Below are 15,633 nucleotides of genomic sequence, written 5' to 3' on the forward strand. Positions count from 1 at the left end.
CCTGTTGTTGCTCTACTGTTGACATCACGTTCATAGAATCTAGTGATTTTCTCTTCAGTGGCTGTGCTAATTATGTTACACTGCTTTTTCCTGGAATTTTGAAGACTTGTTAGCCTGTTTTCATTTGCTCTTTAAACCAGGCCACACTTTCTCAGGATGTTGCCTCTGAGCATTTTTGAAGCCACTTGTCAATGGCACTGTGCATTTTTTAAAATAGTTTTGCTTTACCTCTGCAATGATGGCATTTTGAAAAAATAAAATCCTTCCTGAGTTCTTCGGAGTTCCCTTCATTTGCTGTTTTGTCTTTTTGGGGAATCGTGTCTCTTTTTTTCTATGTCTGTGCTGTTTTATGTGGCATCTTCTAAAACAAAAATACTACTTAGGTTTTCAACTTGTGCACACCTTGGAGCATTTTCTAGATTAAATTAATTTAAAACATTATTAAATAAGCCTAAAGTAAAAAATAACATTATGGATTTTTGTCATTTCCGTAATTTACAGCAGTTAAGTTTGTGATGGAAATTACAGACTTCTTAGCATGCTTTGGCTAGTATTAGAGCTAGCATAGAGTTTACACTAAATAAATAAAATGCACTTTTTCCCCAAAAATTATACCACCAATTAAATAAATTATAGCCTGTTTGGAAATGACTGACATTAAAAATATTCTCTACACAAGCAATATTTACCTCGATGTTTCTAAAACTTCTGGACATCACATCTGGAACAACTGTCTGGACATGTGTTTCAATGTTGCAATAAGTTTCTTTGGTAACTAAATTAACATTCTCTTGACATAACTTTAGTAATGAGGAATTTGCCCTCAGTAGTGAAAATGACACCACTACCAAAGGACAGGTATATTGTGTGTAAATAACAATATAAAAGGCATACTCACAATACATATTGATATACATTTTATTTAATTGACTATTTCTTTAGTAGATAACATTATATAATGTGTAATTATTCATGTTTTCTTATAGAAAAACATAGTAGAAGCTCAAAAGTCTGGGTCAGGGACAAGGGCAAAACAGTGAAATTGAGGTATAAAATGCATCTGAAAAGTTGCTAAAATACTTGACAGATCTGGGGTGATTGTAGTGTGAATTTAACATATTAAATAAAATCCCCAAAATGTACCTTGAGGACATAGAAATGACCTTCACCCATCTAGGAATAATTAAGAATGGATTTAGCACACTATATTTTTAACCAAAATATCTACCTGCCTCTGCCTCAGTTGCGAAATCAAGATGTCATTATTCACAAACAATATTCGTAAGAATAGTGGAGTGAATGTTTTTCTGTATCAGGAAAGCAAGAAGACCTGACTAAATTTGTCCTTGACATACCTCCTATCAGCCTACTATTTTGAGCCTTGGTTGCAGTGTGGAAGGTTTAGAGAAGGAAAGTAAACACACACAGACTTGAGATTACCTTCTAAATTAGTATATATGTGCACAGTTAGGTTGTGTATCAATTGCAAAGATATTCCAAAAATCTACCACCTGTAGGGTTCCACTCCACGTGGTGATCATGCGTTGTAATGAACCGGAAGTGACAAGTACTTCCTAGTTCGAGACCGGCAAGATGGCAGCGGACACGCAGGTTTGTGTCGCTGATGTTTAAAATTATGCGGATTCCTCCTCGAGAATATGTCGACCAATTTCTTTTGACAATGAAGATGTTATGAGGGATAATTACTTTGTGTCTGTCTGTTTTTCTGTAAAAAAAAATAGATGTAAACAGTCTATCCAGCTGGGTAAGCTAGCTAGCAACCTGGCTAGTAGTTACGTTACATGCGGAGAGTGCAGGGGTTTAATAATGACTCCAAACGTTTCTATTGGACAGGTTCAGCAAATCGGGAGGGACGTACCTGCAACTGTCCAATAGAAACACTCGTTTTCGTTGAAAAACAATGACAAGTTACCACTATTTGGAGTAATGAATATACCCCAGGCGTGTATTCACTAGGAACCAAACGTAAACGAAACCAGGAGGAACCTACCTCGATTTGTCCAATATGAACTCTCGTTGTCGTTGGACAATGTTCCGTTTTGTAACTGTTTGGACTAATGATTACACCCCACATAGCTCTGATTTAGCCACTACAAGCGTAGCCGACTCAACTCCACGATTTGCAATGGAGTTGAGCGGCGAATATTGTGGGCGGACTGGAGTTCTGACGTCACACAACATTACGTTAAAAAAACTGCATTTGAGTACACGAAATTTCCATGTTTCGTAGTTCCTACAAGCATTTGAACACGGCAACAAAGAATAGCCTCAATTTACACAAGATAATTTCATGTTTTTGATTTCATTTTATGTGACGTCGGAGCTCCAGTCCGCCCACACTAGTCGCCGCTCAACTCCATCATAAATCGTGGAGTTGAGTTTAGTCGGCTACTACCTACTAGCAAGACGTGGCCAGCTAGCTGTTGTTAGCTAACTATTAAGCGAATTTTCTTGTGCATATTGGTGACCAACTCCGTTGATTAAGATGCATCGAAATGCCAACTGTTGTAGCTAGATGAGCAAGTTTTAACTAATAGCAAGCCTAACTAATTTACTTGTTAAGTAGCATGAAGCGTTTCACGAAGTTCTTTGTTTTTTACAGACAATTTTTGTTGGAACATTTTGATAAATAAAATGTTTTGATTGTTAAGAGTGGTCTCATCATTTTCTGCCCGATGTCAAATCAGAAGATTTGTTTTTCATCCTGATCAATTGGAGACGTCTGGCAAAGTTATAACTTAAATCATACTTTTTTAGAGATGCAGTACAAGTAGGGTGGCAGAGTAGCCTAGTGGTTAGAGCGTTGGACTAGTAACCAAAAGGTTGCAAGTTCAAATCCCCCAGCTGACAAGGTACAAATCTGTCATTCTGTCATTCTGCCCCTGAACAGGCATTTAACCCATTTAAGCCGTCATTGAAAATAAGAATGTGTTCTTAACTGACTTGCCTAGTTAAATAAAGTTTTTTTTAAAAAGTGGTACAAATGATTTACGTTGCCCCAGTGACACACATTGCCAGACACAGCTTTATTTTTTGATTTCGGGTGTCTGTGTATTGCAACAGGTTTCAGACACGCTGAAGAAATTTGCTGTGAAAGTGACCACAGCCAGTGTAAGAGAGCGCAAAGAGGTCCTTGGCGAGTTGAAGCAGTGCATTAGTGGCAAAGGTGAGAAGACATATACCCCAGTCGGCATAATTGTTTTATTTTCGGCTCTCACTCCTTGTGTAGTATTTGGCTTGGATGGTCAAGATTATAGCAAACTGGTGTCAGTGATTGACAATGATGTGTATGTGTGTCCTTACAGAGCTACCAGAGACAGCCATTAAAGGGCTATGCAAGCTCTTCTGTCTCACTCCACACAGATACAGGTAGGTGCCTTCAATTAGCCTACTGCTATTTAGGATTCCCCAGTTAGTAATTTGTTAAATCAAATCAAAGTTTATTTGTCACGTGCGCTGAATATAACAGGTAAACCTTACAGTGAAATACTTACTTACAGTCTCTAACCAATAGTGCAAAAAAGGTATTAGGTGAACAATAGGTAGGTAAAGAAATAAAACAACATTATAAAGACAGGCTATATACAGTAGCGAGGCTATGAAAGTAGCAAGGCTACATACAGACACCGGTTAGTCAGGCTGATTGAGGTAGTATGTACATGTAGATATGGTTAAAGTGACTATGCATATATGATGAACAGAGAGTAGCAGTAGTGTAAAGGAGGGGCTGGCAGGTGGTGGGTGGGGACACAATGCAGATAGCCCGGGTAGCCAATGTGCGGGAGCACTGGTTGGTTGGCCCAGTTGGGATAGTATGTACATGAATGTATAGTTAAAGTGACTATGCATATATGATAAACAGAGTGCAGCAGTAGCGTATAAAGAGGGGTTAGGGGGGGCACACAATGCAAATAGTCCTGGTAGCCATTTGATTACCTGTTCAGGAGTCTGATGGCTTGGGGGTAAAAACTGTTGAGAAGCCTTTTTGTCCAAGACTTGGCACTCCGGTACCGCTTGCCATGCGGAAGTAGAGAGAACAGTCTATGAATGGGGTGGCTGGGGAATTTTTAGGGCCATCCTCTGACGCCGCCTGGTGTAGAGGTTCTGGATGGCAGGCGGCTTAGCCCCAGTGATGCACTGGGTCTTACGCACTACCCTCTGAAGGGCCTTGCGGTCAGAGGCCGAGGAATTGCCGTACCAGGCAGTGATGCAACCAGTCAGGCAGGATGCTCTCAATGTTGCAGCTGTAGAACCTTTTGAGGATCTCAGGACCCATGCCAAATCTTTTTAATTTCCTGAGGGGGAATAGGCTTTGTCATGCCCTCTTCACGACTGTCTTAGTGTGTTTGGACCATTCTAGTTTGTTGTTGATGTGGACACCAAGGAACTTGAAACTCTCAACCTGCTCCATTACAGCCCCATCGATGAGAATGGGGGCGTGCTCGGTACTCCTTTTCCTGTAGTCCACAATAAACTCCTTTGTTTAGTCCTTAGTAGTGTGTGTTGTGTTAAAATGAAAACGTTGGCTACTCTGTAGGGATGCTGCATCTCGACGAGCCCTCCTCTCAGTCATTGGCCTATTGGCCGAGTCTCAACCTGAAATCCTAGCAACCAGCCTCCTCCACTGCCTCCTCAACAGTGGTGTTATCAGCAAGAATGGAGCACCCAGGTAGGACATGGGGAAAGGTAGAGGGCCAAGGCCAAATGCCTTGTATCAATTTGTATATACATTTACAGTGTGCTATGTGCAATATCTTACTAATTCAACCACATATTGAATACCTTGTTTTGGTTCCTTGTCCATCTGTTATATGTTGTGGTGTTGTCAGTAAGAGTACAGGCTCGGCTGCCTTTACCGGGCTGGCCTGGACCTGCCTGCTGGTTCGCTCTGTGTTTTCGGCTCCAGAGAAAAGAGAGGGCCCCATCTGGAAGAAACTGGTAAGTGAACGAGGACAATGCTTATAGAAGCCGTGCCTTTCTCTATACTGTGAAACAATTTCAGCATGTCAGTTATCAGTATGCTTTCTAGTACCACACCATTTGTGGGAGATGTTTGATTTGGACTTTTCTGCGTTCATTCATCCATGATTCACTATCTTTCCTCTGACAGGTGGAGGTCCAGAGTTTGCTGCTGGCTGAGGTGGTGGGTGGGGCTCAAGCGCCAGCACTGAAGTCAACCCTGAAGAATCTGAGCAACATGTGGAAAAAGGTAAGGATGGTGTGGAGTTGGCGTTCAAGGCATGACCCGACAGTTCTAAGAAATATTTGGGCAAAGTCACCATGGTCCAGTGTATAATCACTATATTGGATCTGCTGTGATTTAGAACGCTTGTCTCTGCTGTTTTTACCAGAACCCTGGCCTGGCTGATCAGTATATAAGCACCATTTTGAGTCTGGAACAGAACCCCAGCTCACTGGCTCTGCTTGGGGTGTGTCTGGACTTCTGCACAACTCACAAAGACATGGCCACTGTAGAGAAACACAAGGTGAGTCTGATATTAGTTGAATTCAGTATATTCTATATTTTTTGCAGATTGAGTCAGTACATATGCTCACATTTGAAATCTCTAACCACGCCTGTATTCTGTTTTCAGAGTGCCGTATTGGACCTGTATATGAAGGCAGTCCTCATGAGCAAGACTAGACCACACCAACACATACTGGTGAGTGAAGCTGGACTGCCGCTTCTCAGGGAGATCAAAAGATTGGTGTTCACAACCTAAAGACCACCCATCGCCACAATTGATGCGTATTGTGAAATATCTTTTGGGTGTTGGTGCTGAACATTCTTCTCTGTAATGTGTTTTGTGTTCCTCTGCAGGACAAGAGTGGTTCGCTGCTGCGGCATGTTTCCCACTCTGAGTTCAAGGTGCTGCTGCTGCCTGCCCTGCAGAAGGCTATGCTCCGCAGCCCAGAGAATGCCATGCAGAGTGAGTACAGTAGCTAATATCATAACCAATACCGCAACATACTTTTGTGTATATTCTATACTATGTATTGTAGTTTTGTCCTTCTCAAGATATATTTTCCCCTCTCCTTCAGCCGTCTCCTGTCTACTAGCTTCAGTGACACTTGACCTCAGTCAGTATGCCATGGATATTGGAAAAGGCATTGCAAGTAAGTCATGCCATTTATATCTAGAAATGTAGCTATTTGAGGGTGTGTGTGTGTGTGTGTGTGTGTGTGTGTGTGTGTATGTGTAAAACCAGGCTGTGCTATGCGTTTCAGGCCAGCTGAAGGCCAATAACCCCCAGCTGATGGAGCAGGCAGTGCAGGCCATGCAGAACCTGGCCAAGCAGTGTAGTGACCCAAGTGCTGTACAGGACGTCGTCACACACCTCTTCAGCATCCTGGGAGGCAAGGACAGCGCACATACTTTCACCTAAGAAACATTTGAGCACATATGGCAGCACCTAGTGTAAAGTATCTTTTTGCACTAACAGAACTGTGTGTTTTTCAGGGTCAGAGGGGAAGCTCACAGCGTTCGGCCAGAAGATGAGTGTGCTGTCAGGTAACGTTGTCCCAAGTGTCCTGTCTTTCATAACCCGCACTTAGTATGTTCGTCTTGCAGACAGATGGATGTTGTCTTTTAACCACTGTTTTGATTGCTTTTGACTTGTTCTGCCCAGGTATCGGCAGCTGCAGCCGTCATGCTGTGTCGGGCACCTCCAGCCAAATGCTCAGCTCTGCAGTCGCTGTGCTGTTTATCCCTTATCTGCAACAAGAAGGTAAGAACTATGTCTCATTCCTTCCTCCTTCTCATTCCCTTCGTCTGTAAAGAGAGGTGCTCATGTGTTTGTCTCTGTCAGTCCATGAGGGTACCCTGGTGCACGCGGTGGCTGTTCTGTCTCAGTGGAGTGGGCGGCTCACAGTGGAGGTCCCCAAGGCTCTGCTGGAATGGTTCAAGAAGGCCTTCACCCTCAAGACCTCCACCTCTCTTGTCCGCCACGCATACCTGCAGGCCATGCTGGGGGCTTTCAAAGGTCAGTTAGTCACAGGCGCTGGGCAACTTTGTTATTTGTGTGTGTGTGTGCATTGATCCAGTTCTACAGCATGCAGGAGGCACAGTGTCATAGTTCTGACCCCTCTGACCTCCCCAGGTGACACTCTGGGACAGGCGTCTGACCTCGTGCCCCTCCTCCTCCAGACAGTGGAGAAGGCTGCGGCCCAGAACTCCCAGCATGCCCTGCTGTCAGAGGGTCTGGCTGCTGCCGTTCTCCTGAGTCGACTGTCTCTGCTGGAGACTCAGACAGGTGAGTGAATCTACAGTAGGATCATGACACTCCATGAGATTAATGAAGTCCTAGATCTTTGACTCTGTTGAATGAGGTTGACTGTAGGGGACAGCATCCTTGTTCATCAGTTTGGAGACTGACATAAAATGGTGTGTTTTTTGTTTTTGCAGAGGCCAAGTTGGCTGGCTTCTGGACCCTGATCCTGGATGAGAAGAAACCCTTATTCACCACAGAGAAGTTCCTCTCCCAGGCCAGTGAGGAAGGTGAGGCAGAAACAAACAATACACAAATATGCCAACGATCAGTCATCACACAAGTGTCAAGATATGGAATGACATTGAGCAGTAAACCTGGCTTCTTTCACCTCAGCTCTGTGCACAGTGATACAGCTGTGTGAGAGACTTTTCCTGGACCACTGCCACAGACTCACCAATGGCAAATCACAGTAAGTGACTTTGACGCTGGTCAAGCATAGCGGTTTTCCAAACATTGTCCCCATTCTCCTCTGACTGTAACTCAATTGCTCCCCTTTCCTTAGGATGTACCACCGTGCCACTGTGGCGGTGCTGCTGTCTCGTAGTTGGTGTGTGCGGAAGCGGGCACAGCAGATCGTGAAGAAGCTGCTCACCCTGGGCGGCTCCGGCCTAGCCTACGGCCTTCTGGGAGAACTCAGAGTGGTCATCAACAAACACAAGGTAAGAATAGTTGACGATGGGATGCGCTACACATTTGAATGGATTTGTAGTCTCACTTCAGTGGTACTATAAACTAGTAATGACTGAATAATTAAATTGTGATGTGGATCTTGTTTTCTTTCTATTTGTAGAGTATTCTCTACAATTTGTGTTTGTCATAAACCAGGTTTCCATCCAACCTTCTTATGTGAGTAAAGTACATGTCAGGTCAAATGGAACTGATGGAAACAACAGGTTTATTTGTAAACTTTCCAAATGTCTGCAGAACAAAATACGCTAGACAGGGTGAGATCTTTTTGTGTCTGTAAAGTTAATTATGCGAGAAATGGCGTCGGAAACGCATTATTGCGCAAATATTGATATAATAACCATCATATCGAATTAAACATGGAGTCACATGATATGTTGTGGTCCTCCCACTACGGCTCTGGAAACCATGCAGTTTATTAGGCTGCAGATGAAATAAGTTATGAACAACTTCACAGAGTAATGCTGCTTTCCAGTAAATATCGAATATCTTATTCTGGTGACATGATTATCGACGCTTGGCTGCCATTTGACAAATAAAAAGAATAATAGGAGTGTAGGTATCTGTGAGCTGTTGTTGAGCTGACAAACCAACACCAGAGTGGGCACATTCACTATATAATGCAAACATTTTTCTGACAAAACAATCTATAGATTAGAACATTTGATGGAAACCCATTTACTTGTATTTATTTATTCGGTACAAGGGAATTTAACCACTAAAGTTTTTTTTATGTGCACTACATCGTCACTCACAGCTTTTTATCAGCAACGAGTCAATTTGACCATCTCTGGTGGGAAAATGCGCATTTTGTTTTTATGCATATTTTAGAATATTTGCATGAAAATCTGTGGCCAATTGGATGGAAACCTAGCTACTGACTAAATACTGCATCTTTATCTTTCCCCAGGTCTTGCCTCAGGAGGTGCTGCAGGCGGAGTCAGGGGAGTTGTCTGAGGTGGGCAAGGCCTACAGTCCCCCTCGCGTCCTGCTGGAAGCGCTGTGTGTGGTGTGCTCTGTAGCTGGCCAGTGGAGCGACCCGGCCGAGGCAGACAAGATGGCCATGGAGATCCTCATCGTTACCCACCATCCCTCCATAGGTCTGTTGGATTACACTATAGCATCTTTCACACTACAGTTTGTATAAACCCACTTCTAGTACTGACGTATGTTCTCCTCTCCTCTGATGCAGTTGCAGCTCGACCCGGGCTGTGGCCTTACCTGCTGTCCAGCATGAACATCAAAGCCCATGAGTTCATCGACAAGAACCTGGATGACATTCTGCCACGGCTGCTGGAGGCCAACGCTGACAATCAGGTCAGAACATATTTCTCATAGTGACATCCTTATATCAGATGTACACATTACAATACACATACATACTTACACTCACAGCCAAGGGTTGGTTCAGGCCCACTTTTGCTCTTGTGATTAGTTGAGACAAGCCTATGATCCAACTTGACCTGTTCTCTTATTGGCTGACTGATGGTCGGTCCTCTTGTTTCTCCAGGCTGTAAGGAATGCGGTTGGTGCCCTGTCCGGTCTCTCTCCTATCAAGCTGTTGCCGCGGGTGATGGAGCATGTGAAACAGTGGCTGTCCAATCCGGCGCTGCGGCAGGTCACCAGAGAGGAGTACGCCATCATGCTCAGCCCTGAGGGAGAGCTGTATGACAAGAGCATTATCCAGAGGTAGAACACAAACACACTGTATTACTACTGTTCTGTGGGTTTACCATTGTAAACACTTATCATTGATCCAAAACACCTTGGCTATGTTGATTTCTTTGTTGTTGCTTGTAAGGCTTGTTTCAACATTTCATTCTCTTCTTGTGCAGTGCCCAGCAGGAGAGCACTAAGAAGGGAAACATGAAGAGGGAAAACAAGGCCTACTCGTATAAGGAACAGATCATAGAACTGGAGCTGCAGGAGGTGAGACTGGGGGACTGTGATTGATGGAGACTAGATGCACTCCTACCTCATCTTATGGGTTACTAGATACAGGAGCATATTGGAACCGTTTGATCCTCTTCTGTTAACTTATCAGATCATTTTAGTAGGTTGAATTATGATGGAACCATTATATAATTGAAGAAAGTAGTTTTGAAATTCACTGGGATTTTGATGATGTGGTTTAGGAGATCAAGAAGAAGAAAGGAATCAAAGACGAGTTGCAGCTGACCAGCAAACAGAAGGAGATGATGCAAGCCCAGCTGGAGAAAGAGTCCTCCATTCGCAAGAGACTACAGGGGGTATGGCTAGATATTTGAACACGTACCCCGTTTCTCAAACTTTAGATTCTGGACATTGACATAATAATATTACTGTTTGATTGATCATTGATTGTTGTGTGGTTGTCAGTTGGACATGGAGCTGCGGTGTGCGGTGGGTCTGCTGGAGGCAACGTTGATCCAGAAGCCTCCCCAGATCTCCTGGCAGCTCCCAGGGGTCCTCCAGGTCCTACTGCCTCTCCTCCACTCCCCCTTGGCTGCCCCACGCCTGCAGCAGGCCTTCCTCGACATAGGAGCCTGTCTCATTTCCAAGGAGCTGCACTACCTGGGTACATGGACTACTACACTAGGGAGAGCTACTACACTAGGGAGATCTATCTCTCACTATGTTCTTGCCCACACACCTACATATCTCAAGTTGTCTGATCTGTGGAGGGAAATAGTTTCGGTGAGGAAACTTCCTCTAACCTCTTGCATGTTCTACTCCCGGTCTTCTCCATAGCTGTGCTGGTGGGCCAGGTGACGCTGCGCCTGATGAAACCTGAGTGTGATCTGGACGAGGCCTGGGGACAGGAGGATCTAGATACCGCCACCCAGCGCACTGTCGGCCTGCTGCACATGCACACTGTCCCACACAGAGAGGGCAAGGGTGGTGGTGAGGACACACACGCAGGGAGAGGGCGAGACAATAGTGACAAATACACATCAAGGACGTAGTGCAAGTATATTACCTGCAGATGGGCTAATGCGCTCATCCTGTTGTTTCAGACATGGCTCCACTGTCTGCCCCAGCCTTCTCCTTCTGTTTCCCCCTGCTCAACACCGTGCTCAGGGACTCCTCAGGCAGCACCGAGGAGACGGAGAGCATGCAGGTCCGTGCCCTGCAGGTCATCAATGTGCACGCTCAACTCCGCGCCGAGGTTGACACTACAGATATACTCATCGATGAGGTAAGAGTTGATCAAGTTGGGCCTCCCGAGTGGCACAGCGGTCTAAAGCACTGCATCGCAGTGCTTGAGGCGTCACTCCCAGGTTCTATCCTGGGCTGTATCGCAACCGGCCGTGATCGGGAATCCCATAGGGCGGCGCAGAATTGACCTAGCGTGGTCCGGGTTAGGGGAGGGTTTGGCCCAGCGTGGTCCGGGTTAGGGGAGGGTTTGGCCCAGCGTGGTCCGGGTTAGGGGAGGGTTTGGCCCAGCGTGGTCCGGGTTAGGGGAAGGTTTGGCCCAGAGTGGTCCGGGTTAGGAGAGGGTTTGGCCCAGCGTGGTCCGGGTTAGGGGAGGGTTTGGCCCAGCGTGGTCCGTGTTAGGGGAGGGTTTGGCCCAGCGTGGTACGGATTAGGGGAGGGTTTGGCCCAGCGTGGTCCGGGTTAGGGGAGGGTTTGGCCCTGCGTCGCCCGGGTTAGGGGAGGGTTTGGCCAGGGGGGCTTTACTTGGCTCATTGCGCTCTAGCGACTCCTTGTGGCAGGCCGGGTGCCAGCACGGTCGTCAGTTGAACAGTGTTTCCTCTGACACATTGATGCGGCTGGCTTCTGGGTTAAGTTGGTGGATGTTTCGGAGGACGCATGACTCGACCTTCGCCTCCTGAGCCCGTTGGGGGAGTTGCAGCGATGAGACATGATCGAAATTGGGGAGGAAAAAGAGCTAAAATACAAAAACCAAAATAAAAGTTTGAGTTTAGCAGTTGTCACCTCCCATTGTCTGAGGCGTCTCCTATCAATATATATATACTTGTCCTCTCTTCCTAAACTCTCCACTCTATCGTCGACAAAGGGCTTATGTTTGTATGATATGTTTCTTGTCTCTGTCTCTCAGAATGGACCTGAGCTGCTACCTCGTTTCGGTATGCTGCTGCTCCTGACCAGAGTCATCTCCACTGCAGCACCCAGACTGCAGGTACACCATGCTTCCATTAGCCTGAAAATGACGCACTAAATTCTTCTGCTGCTCGGTCCAATGCCGCTACATACTTTAGTCTGAGACTTCTATCATAGAAGTCGTTTGTGGCGGCGAGAGGGGCGTTGTACAAAACAGTAATCGGTGATTGGATCGTCTCTAACTAATCAGAGTATCAAAGCCAATGACGAATCTTCAAACTGCCGCTCTGGCCCAACCCATCGGTTTAAAGACCAATCAGACAGCCCCGCATGTGTGTGCATTTGGTAAAGGGTCGAGGAGGTACACGGATCCAGACTCATTGTGGAGAAGAAACTAACGTCCGGAAGGAGTCTGGGTGGCCAGGCAATGCTTCTACCACATTTACAGACAAATACTAATCAGTAGAGCTATCGCGTACGTTCATACTGTGTGTGTTTCAGGTGCTGGCGTCCCAGTGTCTGACGGCGGTGTGTGCCAGTGGAGGAGGAGAGAAGGGCTGTGCTCTGGCTGAGCAGGATGAGATCGACGTCCTGCTGGAGGCTCTGCTCTCCCCCTGCTTCTCTGTCAGAGACGCTGCCCTCAGGGTGAGGAAATAGGAAACCGTTTCCACCCCAAAGACATAAGACTGCTGAACAGTTCATTAAACGGCTACCCGGACTTTCTGCTTTTTATTACCCTACCTACATGTACATATTACCTCAATGATTCACCCCAACTACCTCGTACACCAGCACACTGACTCGTTACCCCTTGTATGTAGCCTCATTATTCTTATTTTATTGTTATATTATTTTTATTTTGTATCCATTTTTTTCATGTTCTCTTTAACAAATTGTTGGGAAAGGGCTCGTTATTAAGCATTTTGCTGTAAAGTCTACACTTGCTGTATTCAGGCACGTGACAAATGCGATTTGATTAGTGTGTGTGTATGTACTGTGTGTACCGTAATTTCTGGACTATTAAGCGCACCTGAATATAAACCGCACCCACTGAATTATAAAAAAATATGTATTTTGTACATAAATAAGCCGCACATGTCTATAAGCCGCAGGTGCCTACCGGTACATTGAAACAAATTAACTTTACACAGCCTTTAAACGAAACACGGCTTGTAACAAAAATAAATAGGCTTTAACGAAACACGGCTTGTAACAAAAATTTAAAAAATAGCAGTAAACAGTAGCCTACCAAGAAAGTCATTGGTCACTATCTTCCTCCTCCTGTGCACTGAAACCACTGAAGTCATCTCCTTCAGTGTCGGAGTTGAATAGCCTCAGAATTGCTTCATCCGATGTTGGATCGTTTTCATTGTCGCTCTCGTCACTTTCATCCGGAGGCAAATTCCCCGCTGAGCTCATGCTGCCCCTTCAACACGCAGCAGTCCAGCCTTTCGAAACCCGTTGATGATAGTGGATTTTTTGACAATGCTCCACGCTGTCAGGACACACTGGCAGACTTGACAGGACACACTGGCAGACTTGACCATAAGTTGCTCTTCGCATGCGGACCGTTTTAGTGAAGGATTTCTCCCCACTTGTCATCCAAGCCTCCCACTGAACAAGGAGCACCACCTTAAATGCACGATTTACACTGATGTCGAGTGGCTGCAAATACTTTGGGCCATCTGCTTTTCTTCCCTCAAAGCTTTTGTTGTCTTTTTGCACTGAGTCAGTTCCTCACGCTGCTGTTTCCAACGTCTTATCATCGACTCATTAAGGCCAAGCTCCCGGGCAGAAGCTCTATTTTCTTTTCCAACAGCCAGATCGATCGCCTTCAACTTGAAAGCTGCATCATATGCATTTCTCTGTGTCTTTGCCATGATGAGGGTGACAAAATTACTACTGTAATCAGAATGATGGGAAGTCCATAATCCATAAATTAGCCGCGTCATTGTATAAACCGCGAGGTTCAAAGCGTGGGAATAAAGTATTGGCTTATAGTCCGGAAATTACGGTAATTACTGTGCGTGGGTCTTTGGATGTGTGTTAATGTCCCCCCCCAGGGCCTGACGGAGATGGAGATGGCTCTACCTACAGAAAGTACAGATGCCAGTGGTCTGAGTGTCCTCCGCAGGCTGTGGGTGTCCAGGTTTGATGTGGAGGAGGAGGGAAGGACTCTGGCTGAGAAGTGAGTAGCTAATGTTGCCCCATCCATGTAATACTTTTCAGATAATATTAATACTTTGCATAAAGGATATAGCTCCCCTCTTCAGAATGACTTTGCTTTTGTGAAGTAGCGTGTCTCCCATCTCATGTTGCGTAGCTGCTGTGACTGACCATACCTCTCTGCTCCCCTTCTTCTCTCCCCCAGGCTGTGGCAGGCTCTGTGTCTAGAGCTAGTCCCTGAGCTGTGCTCTCTGCTCATCGGGGATGTGACCCACCACGAGGAGGCTGTGCGTACTGCAGGTGCTGAGGCTCTGTCCAGCGCCATCAGCGAGTACCGCGACCAGTCCCCCTTAGTCCTGGGCCAGCTCAATGAGCTCTACCACCAGAAACTCTATGTGAGTCTCCCTCCACCGTGTCCCTCCTATCACAGCTCAGGAGTAGCCACTAGTCACTGGGTATCAGGAGTGGTGTAATATTGTAGGCTAGAACCAGGGTCAATGTGAAACTGTTGTGTATTTACAGAGACCTCCTCCTGTCCTGGATGCTTTAGGACGAGTCATCTCTGAACAACCACCTGACCAGTGGGAAGCCAGGTTAGAGGACGCTCTGCCACTCGACAATGTCAATACAACTCTTATTCTACTCTCTAGATCCTTATTTGCTGTGTTTAAGTGGGACCACCTTGTGCATGGTGTCTAAGGGTGTGTTGGTGTCTGCAGGTGTGGCATCGCTCTGGCTCTGAACAAGTTGTGTCAGTACCTGGATGAGCCCCAGGTCACTCCTCTCTTCCTGTTCTTTGTTCCTGATGCCCTGAATGACCGTCACCCTGAGGTGCGGCGCTGCATGCTGGACGCTGCCCTCTCCGCCCTCAACACACACGGAAAGGTACCAACATGGTTTATTTGATTTATTCTATACAACCACACCCATCTCCTGGCACCCAATGCAATTGCTCTTCTCTCAATGGACTCCTGCTAACTCAATAGAGTATATCCATTTTTGTGTCTCCTTTCTGAGCAGTGTGTTGCCTGTTGTGTTCCAGGACAATGTGAGCTCCCTGCTCCCGGTGTTCGAGGAGTTCCTGAAGGACGCCCCCCAGGACGCCAGCTACGACTCAGTCCGCCAGAGTGTGGTCATCTTAATGGGCTCTCTGGCCAAACATCTGGATAAGAGTGACCCCAAGGTCAAACCCATCGTGGCCAAGCTCATCACTGCCCTTTCAACACCCTCACAGCAGGTACTGGAACAATCCTTGAAAAGGACAGAAAGGCCCACACACTGAACATGGTCCCAGTTACCACCTTTATTGACAAGGTTTTGATCCAACAAGGATTTTTGTCCATATTGGATGAAAACGTTGTCAATGAAGGTGTCAGTTGGAAGCATATTACATTAGCAGGCCTACCTGTTATTTTCAAGTATCCTTCATTAGTCCAGCAACTTT

At 45.9% G+C, this 15,633-nt stretch overlaps 1 protein-coding gene across 1 annotated transcript in view; it reads left to right on the forward strand.

Moving 5' to 3' along the window:
* Positions 1-1,515: 1,515 nt before the first annotated feature.
* LOC112263037 (eIF-2-alpha kinase activator GCN1) overlaps positions 1,516-15,633 on the forward strand; it is a 47,526-nt gene continuing 33,408 nt past the window's right edge. The window contains exons 1-33 of the mRNA XM_042331641.1: positions 1,516-1,611; positions 3,085-3,187; positions 3,327-3,390; positions 4,559-4,690; positions 4,851-4,959; positions 5,132-5,230; positions 5,373-5,507; positions 5,616-5,684; positions 5,843-5,951; positions 6,064-6,138; positions 6,250-6,378; positions 6,482-6,532; positions 6,651-6,749; positions 6,831-7,004; positions 7,122-7,274; positions 7,427-7,519; positions 7,626-7,701; positions 7,795-7,951; positions 8,890-9,079; positions 9,172-9,296; positions 9,490-9,668; positions 9,815-9,908; positions 10,115-10,228; positions 10,338-10,536; positions 10,710-10,862; positions 10,976-11,157; positions 12,022-12,102; positions 12,525-12,668; positions 14,087-14,211; positions 14,395-14,584; positions 14,712-14,782; positions 14,909-15,074; positions 15,232-15,426. Coding sequence (XP_042187575.1) covers positions 1,594-1,611; positions 3,085-3,187; positions 3,327-3,390; positions 4,559-4,690; positions 4,851-4,959; positions 5,132-5,230; positions 5,373-5,507; positions 5,616-5,684; positions 5,843-5,951; positions 6,064-6,138; positions 6,250-6,378; positions 6,482-6,532; positions 6,651-6,749; positions 6,831-7,004; positions 7,122-7,274; positions 7,427-7,519; positions 7,626-7,701; positions 7,795-7,951; positions 8,890-9,079; positions 9,172-9,296; positions 9,490-9,668; positions 9,815-9,908; positions 10,115-10,228; positions 10,338-10,536; positions 10,710-10,862; positions 10,976-11,157; positions 12,022-12,102; positions 12,525-12,668; positions 14,087-14,211; positions 14,395-14,584; positions 14,712-14,782; positions 14,909-15,074; positions 15,232-15,426 — 4,053 coding nt within the window. The 5' untranslated portion in view covers positions 1,516-1,593. The remainder of the gene's footprint in view (positions 1,612-3,084; positions 3,188-3,326; positions 3,391-4,558; positions 4,691-4,850; positions 4,960-5,131; positions 5,231-5,372; positions 5,508-5,615; positions 5,685-5,842; positions 5,952-6,063; positions 6,139-6,249; positions 6,379-6,481; positions 6,533-6,650; positions 6,750-6,830; positions 7,005-7,121; positions 7,275-7,426; positions 7,520-7,625; positions 7,702-7,794; positions 7,952-8,889; positions 9,080-9,171; positions 9,297-9,489; positions 9,669-9,814; positions 9,909-10,114; positions 10,229-10,337; positions 10,537-10,709; positions 10,863-10,975; positions 11,158-12,021; positions 12,103-12,524; positions 12,669-14,086; positions 14,212-14,394; positions 14,585-14,711; positions 14,783-14,908; positions 15,075-15,231; positions 15,427-15,633) is intronic.

The sequence above is a fragment of the Oncorhynchus tshawytscha genome, linkage group LG12 (assembly GCF_018296145.1).
Source record: "Oncorhynchus tshawytscha isolate Ot180627B linkage group LG12, Otsh_v2.0, whole genome shotgun sequence".
Classification (NCBI taxonomy): domain Eukaryota; kingdom Metazoa; phylum Chordata; class Actinopteri; order Salmoniformes; family Salmonidae; genus Oncorhynchus; species Oncorhynchus tshawytscha.